The 9,614-nt window shown below is 45.1% G+C and overlaps 1 protein-coding gene across 1 annotated transcript; it reads right to left on the bottom strand.

The window, feature by feature from the left end:
* Nucleotides 1–945: 945 nt before the first annotated feature.
* tnfsf11 (TNF superfamily member 11) lies at nt 946–9,413 on the bottom strand. The gene is made up of 4 exons (XM_024262716.2): nt 8,953–9,413; nt 8,438–8,473; nt 3,111–3,225; nt 946–2,337 (listed from the first exon to the last, which is right to left on the bottom strand). The coding sequence occupies exons 1-4, from the start codon at nt 9,145–9,147 to the stop codon at nt 1,898–1,900; spliced, it is 786 nt and encodes a 261-aa protein (XP_024118484.1). The 5' UTR covers nt 9,148–9,413; the 3' UTR covers nt 946–1,897.
* Nucleotides 9,414–9,614: the final 201 nt, after the last annotated feature.

The following is a 9,614-nucleotide window of genomic DNA, read 5'->3' as shown; positions in this document are numbered from 1 at the left end:
TCCTGTAGTGTTGATTGACTCCACATACTTGAAAGTTTTTTTGCACCAACAGTTGAGAAACCATGTCACATGGCGATTCTGGCACACCGAGGTTTGTTTATACTTCCTTGGTTTGAGCATTCCCATCTGAAAGCTCTACCGTCCTGCAGCTGTTCCATCAGAGTGCTGCTCTGCTGCACATCACAGATCAGAACCATCCTCAAGGACTTCCCCAAAAACCTCAGATTTGTTTCAAGCTAATGTTTGAACAAAACTCGAGGGCGTGCAGGTGAACACTTAAAATTGGTTTAAACTTAAGACTTTTCTTGTGTACAGCTGTGTTGGTCAGCCTCCATGATTAAAAGGAGATGGTCAAATGAATTTGCCACTTTAACCCTGTCAGCTGGTTAGTGCAGATCTGGTGACTGACGGCTAACTAAAAGATCCAAGACTCCAGATAACTTAATCAACTTCCTTCATTTTCTCATATATTAAACAGAAAAAGATTAAAATGGATAGGGTTCACTTTGGTTTTTTAGCAGGTTCCTGCTCTGCAGAACGAATAATTCAAGACATATGTCATATATACCAAGACAAAACAGAACAATTAATCACAAACAGTTCCAGAAGAGACAGAAGTTAGAAGTAACACCGGTGGTTGCAGCTGTATCTGCCAAATTCCCCATAAAAAACTTTTTTTAAATAAGCATAACTATGGATGAGCAGCTGCTTGATCTTGGAGCAGAGTACTGGAACTTCCAGCTTGTTTCTTCACAGTCTCTGGTAAGATTAGCTGGTCTCTCTCTTTGCCTCTTTGGGCAAAACCTCTGTTTGCATGGCTTCTCCACTCTGCAGATTATTAGGATCCATGCAGGATTCCTGCCAGGACATCTGCTGCGCCCGAAGACTCCCTGTTCATTTAAATTCAAAACTCATTTCTCAACTGGAAGATGCTGACACGCCAGACACAGTTACAAAAGTAGGTTTTTATTAAACATACATAAACATAAATAATTATAAAACTAAATGAAAAACCAGCTGAAGCTCTTAATGCTGTGCTACAATCTTGGAAGAATGAAACATATATCCACATTGCTTTTGAATAAGCAAATCAACAAAATTGTCCACACAAAACACATAAATACAAAATCCAAAATGAAGCCCGGGTGTTCTTACAAACAAAAAAAATCATGTCTGCTCCTCCCTCTAAGTGCTGCATAATAAATGTCCCACAGACATGACATTTACAGTAGATACAGCTCACTGTGACAATGACCTGCCTCTGTCCTTCAATGAATAATAAATAAATATTTAGTGCATATTCCCATTTAGCTCATGGAAGAGCAGAATGAAAAACATTTAATTTAAAGAGAAACCAAACTTGGCTCGGCTCCTCTAGTTCTAGACCAGAGTCTATTCGTCCTGTTTGGTCAGACAGTCCAGCTATCTGCATCCCAGAACCAAACTGGAGCCTCATTGGTCCTGCTCTCAATGACGTTGTCGACTTCTTGATCCTTGGTCAGTAATCTGTACAAATCTGCTTCTGTTGTTTCAGCGGGTTTGATTTCTTGGTGCTGCTGACAGTGCAAGTACCAAACATTAGTCTTGAGGACTGGCGTCTGGCCCCCCCATTCATCCGGAGAACATTCACGTATTTGCAGTTGAGGCTGTCATTCCAACCCCACCCCACTCCTTTAATCCACAAGCAGCCATCCTCCCTCCATGCTTGAGCACTGGCAGACACGTGCACTCTTCAGTCTGACTGCTGAAATCTGACCTGAGGGCTGTCATTTTCCAGAGGGCGGGTGTCAGTTCCGTGTGATGACTTTACCAGGCACAAGTTTGAAAGCATTGTACTCGCCGATAGTGGTTCTTTGTCATTCAAAAGCTCAGTAGGATACTCCATGTGTGGAAAATTTCAGTTACCCAACTTTATGGCTCCAAAGTAGGTCTTTTCTGCCTCCTGGTCCAGTAAGAATGCGTTGGACACATTAACAAACAAAGCATCTCCTTCCACCAGGTAGACCCCCCGGCTCTGCTGGGCACAGTACATGTTAAAGCTCGTGTTGTTCCAGCGCATGGAGCTGCCCGTCTTCATCAAAACTATTTCTTTGCCATTTTGCCTTATGCTCTCACGGTAAAAGTACTGGAAAAGCTGGGTCGGGTTGCCAATATCCACAGGGGGGTCTTCGCGTTGATTGCTGTTGTACGGCTCCAGGTTGTAGTGGCGGAAGCAAGTATTGGCATAGACATAGTAGAAGCCTGACTCCTCTACCCTGAGTTTTCCGTTCCGATAGGACATTCGGCGCAGGTTTTCCGGCCGTCCATCCCATTCAATGACGATGGCACTGTTCCCCTCTGTGGAACAACAAGAGCAGAGGTTTTTGGGGGGCATTCAGGATTTGGAGCAAAAGCTAAATCTTCAGAGTCATATACTTCAATGACTGCAAACATCAGCTTCAATATTCACAAGTGTCTTTGGTTATGGTCAGGATAAAGGAAAATGTAACATTTCAATAAAAAACACACAGAGAAAACCCTTCACCAAAACCAAAAGAGCTTTATCTAGTGTCATTTTTTGTTGTATAGCAAAAATTTATGAAGTAATTTTCATCTCTTCTACACTTTTATCAGTCAATTAAATCCAGTTTTAGTACAATCTATAGTCATGTCCTTTGTGCCATTCCAGCATGAACTCGCATCTCACTAGAATTGTTTTGCTGATTTTCCAAACTGATCTTGGAGAGAATGTAAACAAAAATGCTCCAGCTGAGTGTGTGAAAAGTCTCCAGCAATACTTGTACTTATGACCAAATCGTCTTTTATATAACGCTGAGCCAGCACCCTCTTGTTGACAGTTAAATGCCGTGTGTGGGCGGTGCACCAGATTTCTACCACCTGGCTTTGCTGTTTGTATAGAGCCGCCACTGACTATTGGCCCATTTCCGACCACTCGGTGTGGTACATGAGCATGTTTTTGGAGTTCCTGCAGACGACCCATGCAAGCTGCCCTACAGCTCCATGCAGCCCTGCATTAAACCCCATTTGGATGAAAACTGCATAAATGTTTTGTCGGCTGAGAATTTGGTGCATCCCTTTCTTTTTTTGCTTGCAGTGGCAGATCAACTGACTTTTTTTGAAGTCTTGAGGAGCTCTGATGGGGAGGTGTGCTGATGGCAGAGCTCTGGGCTTCTTGGCCTTCCTGGGATCCCTCAGCGCATCGAGTACTGGTGCAGCCTGAACCTCCTGCAGGCAGAAGAACATCACAGATTCATGTCCAGATCTACATCTGCTTCTCATTAAGCTTTTCAAAGGTAAAATTTTGCCAATGAGTCTCAAGACTTAAGAGAACAAAGCTGGTGATACATGATATTTTTTCTCATTGTTCTCACTGAAATGTTTCAATTAAATGTTTAAATAAATACATAAAGGGGCCATACCATGAAAAACCATTCGACTGTTCATTCCTCACTATAAAGAACCCCAAAGATGCATTTTGATTCGTTCACATATTTCTGAGTAATCCTCTAAAAACCTGAACTCTCAGCATCAGCCCCTCCCATTCCCATGAAAACGAGCGGGTCCTCACGATCTGATGTCACAGAAGAAGACCGCCCCTTTCAGGAAGAGTCTTCTCTGACAGCTCCGTCCCCGGTCCAACTCCAATATTCAATTTCTCCGCAGAGCTAGTGATGATCAGCAACAAATCTTTCATTTTAGATGCAGAATACTGTATATCCTCCAGTTGTGTCCAGGCAGATAAAAAAATCAGAAGTTTATTTTGTGGGAGAAACAAAGACACGTTGCCAGCTCTATGATGACATCATTAAATGAGCGGTAGGTGGTGCTTCAGGAATGGGGTCCTTTTACTTCTGGGTAGGAAAAAACTCACAAAAATAATTCATATTTTACAAATATATATATTTTTAATTGTTCCAAAGGTAATATCAGATTATATACAGTATATGGATATAGTTCACTCCACAAAGCTTAAGAAAATCATGGTAAGGCTCCTTTAAAGCAAATTTGGCGACCTTACACTTTCTACAGAGCTTGTTGTGATCTGCTGTGTCTTTTAGTAAAAACCTGCACCACAAAGCACCTGAACATGGAAGTCCAGCCCACTAGAGTTTACGTAACACAAGTTACAGCTTACCAGAAAAGAAATACAGAAAAACTAACAAATGGAAGACCAGACACTGGTAAGATCAAGAAAATACTGCCTCATGCTGAAAAGTTCTACAGACCTAGTAAGGAATTTTGGACATTTTGCCCCCCCAAATAAATAAATAAAAAAATAAGACATTGTAGTACGAGAAATCATAAAATACTTTTTTTTTTTTAAAGGCCAAACATATGAAACCAAAGCACGTGTAGGGGACACCCAAAGGAACCTTTGAACTTATTATGGGATAGCCTAGGGGCCCACATCAGTCCTGCAACAGGTTCCTGTGCTCAGAGCAGTCATGCATCATCCATCATCAGCACGTGGTACCGGCTGATCAGCAGTAAAGGATGGACTGTGCTGCTCACAGCCTGTGTGTAACAGATATCCGTTCATCTTCAGAGGCTGAATCCAGAGTCATTTGTTGCAGCAGCGTCTGGTTCTTGTGTTTATTCTCTACTCTCCATTGAACTGACCTAATGTGAGCATTCCACAGCACATTCAAGCTGCTGCTCAGCGCCACATCTTAAGCAGTCTGCAAATCCTAATGAAACTTGTGCTCACTCAATATCATGCCTTTAATTTAGGATTTCAATCAATCAGGCCGGTTGCTTTTTAGCTAAAAACACTTGACATTTGCCTTGACAGGCTCTAAACATTTGTTTGGAAGAGAAGAAGACAGCACAGCTGCTGGAGAACACCAGCACACAGATGTGCACAATTCTGACAGTGTCCTGTAGACGTGACCTAGTTTCACATGTTTACATGAACTTATAAGAGATTCATGTGAAATCGAATTAAACAAGGAAGGGTGTTTTTCCTAATTCTAACTTTAGAATCCAAAAGACGTCCAGAACAAACACATCATTCATTTTCCCAACGACAAACTTAAGGAGTCCCTGAATAAATACTCCACTGGAACCATAATGCTGCACTCACACCACATTTCTCCTCTGTTCAGGTATGTGATGAATTCTCTGGTGGTCACTTTTCCAAAAATCTGTTCACCAACATGACGCTCTTAGTCAAAGAGCTCTACAAAGGTGTCTGTAATCACGTCTCCATGTCTGGGTTCATGAGATCATTCAGAGATTTGCAGAGAGCTTCGCCATCTACTGCAGGAGCTGTGTCTGAATAACAGCTGCTTTCAGCGGTACTTCTGTCTCTCTGTGACCCAGTTTGATGCCTACTGTCCGAGGAGGGAAAAAAAAGAATAACATTTGAGGATTTTGCATTATTGTCTCCATAGAAACAAAAAAATAATCAAACTTCAGAAGGAAAACACCCAACACTCAAAACGTGCTGCAGGAGCTCAGTCTGTACATTGACTTTACACTGAAACTGGATGCACCTGACACACGACTCACGTTCAGTGTGAACCTAGATTTAGAAACAGAACTGAGAGCCACCACAGTGCAGTCAGATTAACAGCAACTGCTTTGACATCCCTGCAGTCAAACAGAAATTAGTGCTGAATGTCTGACCTTCCTCATATCAGATGTCTCGTGGATGCCAGCTAGGGCTGCCATTAAAAGTCTGCAATTGTTTTTTTAAAGCTTTAAAACATATATTTAATAAAACAAGTATAAAGTATTTCAAAAGCTATTTGCAGATATAAACACTCAAAATATTTGCTGACTGAGGCCCATTTATTAAAGCAAAACACTAATAACATCTTTGAACTGAAGATATTCATATACATAAAAACCTGAGGATGCCCAGATAAACAAAGAAAATAAATAAAATGGGGAAATTTATATTTTTAAAAAGGGAGAAAAGCAGGAGACGTTAGAATGTACATCAGTACTTTCATTCTTTCACTACCTACATCCACTGCACATGCGCAGACCGATACTTCATATTTTCAGTTTGGGGGAGAACCCATAAATCTGAGTTACTTCTTTAATGTTGTGGTTGTTTTGCTGTTTGTTGTTGTTTTGTGACTTTAAGTTACATTTACTTGTAGCTTAATGCAGATAATGTAATGCTACACTTGTAAACTTAGCTCTGGACTTTTAGGTGAGTTCCTTCACTTCTGGGACTCGTAGTTTTAAATCGTTCCATAACTCTGCAGCAGATCCGTACCGACACACAGCCTCTCTGTCTGCGCGGTGAATGTTTCATAATCCGCTCTTCCAACTTAACGACGTGATCGTGGCGCAGAATATGAATGAAGCCTTGGACGAGCGGTTCATTTCCAGTGTAAACTCATTATCCGCGCCGTCCTCGCGGCGTTTGGTTAGAAGAGCGCAGATTATGAAACGCTCACTATGCAGACAGAAGCGCCGTAGACACGGATCTGCTGCAGATCTTCTGGTTCATCTACAAACAGTGCAGTAATGACAGCCGCGGCGGAGCTAGCTGTGTTAGCGTCGATGTTAGCTTAGCTAGACGAAGCTCTCTGTTCAGCATGATCAAACTCGGTCTCAACGTGCTTCATCTTCAGGTGATCATTTATCGCCATCGTGCTCTCATGGAACACAAGTTCTGTCTTAGAAATTACATTTGACACTTTTTCCTCTTTTATTTTCCTTGTTTCCTACGTTTTCGAGCTAGCGTGTTGTTATGAGCCTACCGAGAACTTCCCGTTACATCATTGTGCTGACCGGATTAGCACCACTGCGCATGTGTGACAAAGACAAAGGCAGAGCCGGCATTAGAAAGCGCGAACTGTAGTTTTAAGATCAAAACAAGGAGAAAAACAAACAAAAAACGACACTTTGACGACCAAATTATTCGTCGACTATTTTAATAGTCGATTAGTCGAATAATCGTGGCAGCCCTAATGCCAGCCTCTAAATGAGAGGGGCGGCGCCGACCCACACCGTGAGGAACTGATGAGAATATGCAGTTGTACCAATCAACTCCATATCAAGGAGTCTTGGAGTCCTCCCTGACCCTGCATCTCCATAATTAGATCAAAAACATCCAGTTTAAACATGGTCATCAGTGACACCCCCCAGTCACCTCTGTCCTGGTCAAAGGGCTTTTGCCAGCCACAATGACTAGTGCGATTCGCTCAAAAAGTTTTGTGTGGTTCAGAAGACAGTTATGATCCTTAAACGCCAACAACTGTGAAACCTGTATCTGATAAAACCAGAAGCTCTCAGCTTGCACTGCTGTACAACAACAAGCCACATTTCACCAACACACTGATAACGGTCAAATCCGCTCCAGCTGAACACCATAACCCTTCCGCTCTCTTTGGGGTCCAGAAGACTCCAACCACATATTGATGTGTGATTCCTTCCATGACAAAGGTGGACAGGATTTTATGTCTGCCATGGACATTAGTGAAACTCAAACATCAATTTAAAAAAAAAAATAGTTCAGGACACTGTCTTGTGGAGTCCAGATGACCCCACTTTTAATGTAAACAAGCTAAAGAGAGCAGAAGGGTTAAAGCCGTCCAACGCTCCTCCGACTCCTCCCACACTCAAACATTCTGAAACCTACAGGCAGATTTCATAACTGCACAACAAACATTTGCTCACAAGTCCAGACAGAGGTACAGAGGTGGGAGGCACGCTCGCTCAGTCGTGCATGAGCTCTGGCTTTGGCTGCATGTGTCGCCACCTTGCAGCTTCAATCAGAAATGAGACGTCCTCTGGCCTGCAGATGAGGACAGGCAGACTCCTGCTAGCCGACGCCTGCCGCGCCCCAACATCCTCACTCCATCAAGGTGATGCAGGTCCCCATGCAACGCTCGACCTTACTGTGTCCCCCCGGGAACATTCAGTCTGACCTCAGTGCTGGGGGGCATACTGGGACATCACTCTGAGGCTTCAGTAAGCTTCCAGCAGGCTGGAGACATGGAGACCTCCTCAGTCCAACACGGCGCCTCAGACCTGCGGCTCCGAGCCTGCTGCCACTGACACCAGAGCCGAAACACAAACACACGAGCTTTCAAGTGAAACCAAAGCATCATGGGAAACTGCATAGACTGCTATTGTCGATCCTCCTGAAGGCTTTCTTCTTTTGTTTGGCAAAACTTCCAAAAAATGGATTAGAGAAAAAGAGTTTTCTGCAGTAAAAGCATTGGGGAGGACGCAATCATGGCGGGAAGAGCGGCTCCTGACGCCGGCCGTGACTCACTGACAGCTGCTGCTGTAAACTGCAGCCTCAGGCGGAGTCTGGAGATGTTTGTGCGGCTGCGGTCTGACCTCCATCCAGCCTGTGGGACGGCCCAGCCTTTTATGCAGCTTACAGAGGCTGGGTGTGCAAAGTAACAACACCCGTGAGAAAATCCCCCTCCACTGAAGGAGGAACACCTGATCCGCTCTGCAGACTCACCTGGATGGGTCGGTGTGGCGCTGTGGATAGGTCCACCTGTGGGGAGAGAAGAACGGCTTAGAGGGACAGACAGATGCTGGCAGAGGCCCGTCTGCCTCCCCGTGCTGCAGCAGAGGCTGTCCGGAGGAAAGCTCTGGTACACAGGTGTTCATGCAGGTGTTTGGGCAGGTCGCCCCCCTCCCCCACCTCCACTTTCTGAGTTTGCTGCAGCGTTTTACGGACTGCAGCTGCTCTGAGCCCGCTGGAGCTCTGTGACCCCCGCTTCCACTCCTGACGCTAACACACACGCAGCCGCGGAAGTGCACGATCCTGTAAACTGCATACGTTTGACAGTCTACCTACGTGTGTGTGTGCGCGCGTGCGTGTTGGTCTCCGTCCGCAGGTCGCAGACAGTATAACTGTTGGCGCGCTTTCTGTACTGACTCGAAGCCCTAAAGAACTGATTTCCCGGTAAACAAGGAAGTCTGTGTGACAGTTGGGCGCGCGGGAGGCTCGCGCGCACAGGTCGGCCTTACCTGTTGCAGATAGCCCGTGAGATGGAGCAGGATCGCCACGCTGGAGGCCACTTGCAGCAGACCCATGACAGCGAGCGTCCCGAACAGCAGCGGTCGGTGGCTGGACTCGGAGCTCGGGCCCGCGTGGAGGCGCTGCTGGCCCGCTTCCACGTCGTTTCGCAGGTACGACCTGTAGTCGTTGTGCGCAGCCGCCATGCGTGCTGTGCGTGCGGAGCGGATCGGGCCCGCGCTCCCGGACTTTTTTGGGGGGTCGCGGGTTTCCTCCGGAGCGCACCTTCAGGCAGGAGCGTTGAGCAGACGGAGCTGAGCGCGCGGCAGCCTCACGCGGACGTCTGGCTACTGCGGTGCAGAGCTCAAAGATATGAACGCCTCCCGCGCCGCGCGTCCACGCCCCTCATGACACAGCCAGTGCTGCGGAACGGTCTCGTGCGGTCTGCCGCGAGGCTCGTGTCACGGCAGAAAACGAAGACTGTTTATTAAAGTCATACTTGTACGGATGCCGCGGAGGTCCAAAACCTGTGTTGCTTGAGAAATAAGTAAATAATAATAATAAAATAATAGAAACTTGTGTTTTGGGAGGATATTTTTTGTAAGTTTATAAGAATCACTGTAGTTTTTAAGAGATATTTCAACCAAAAACGTTTTCAATATTTTTAACAACT

Source organism: Oryzias melastigma, linkage group LG5 (assembly GCF_002922805.2).
Source record: "Oryzias melastigma strain HK-1 linkage group LG5, ASM292280v2, whole genome shotgun sequence".
Lineage (NCBI taxonomy): Eukaryota > Metazoa > Chordata > Actinopteri > Beloniformes > Adrianichthyidae > Oryzias > Oryzias melastigma.
The sequence above is the reverse complement of the archived record's forward strand: the minus strand, read 5'-3'. Positions and strand labels throughout refer to the sequence as shown.

Excerpts from the sequence above, each read along its gene's own strand:
- tnfsf11 (XM_024262716.2), bottom strand. The coding sequence starts at position 9,147 with ATGGCGGCTGCGCACAACGACTACAGGTCGTACCTGCGAAACGACGTG. Across the intron at positions 8,474-8,952 it reads TCACGGGCTATCTGCAACAG|GTGGACCTATCCACAGCGCC; the intron begins GTAAGGCCGACC and ends CTCTCCCCACAG. Across the intron at positions 2,338-3,110 it reads TCCTCAAGACTTCAAAAAAA|AGGGGAACAGTGCCATCGTC; the intron begins GTCAGTTGATCT and ends GTTGTTCCACAG.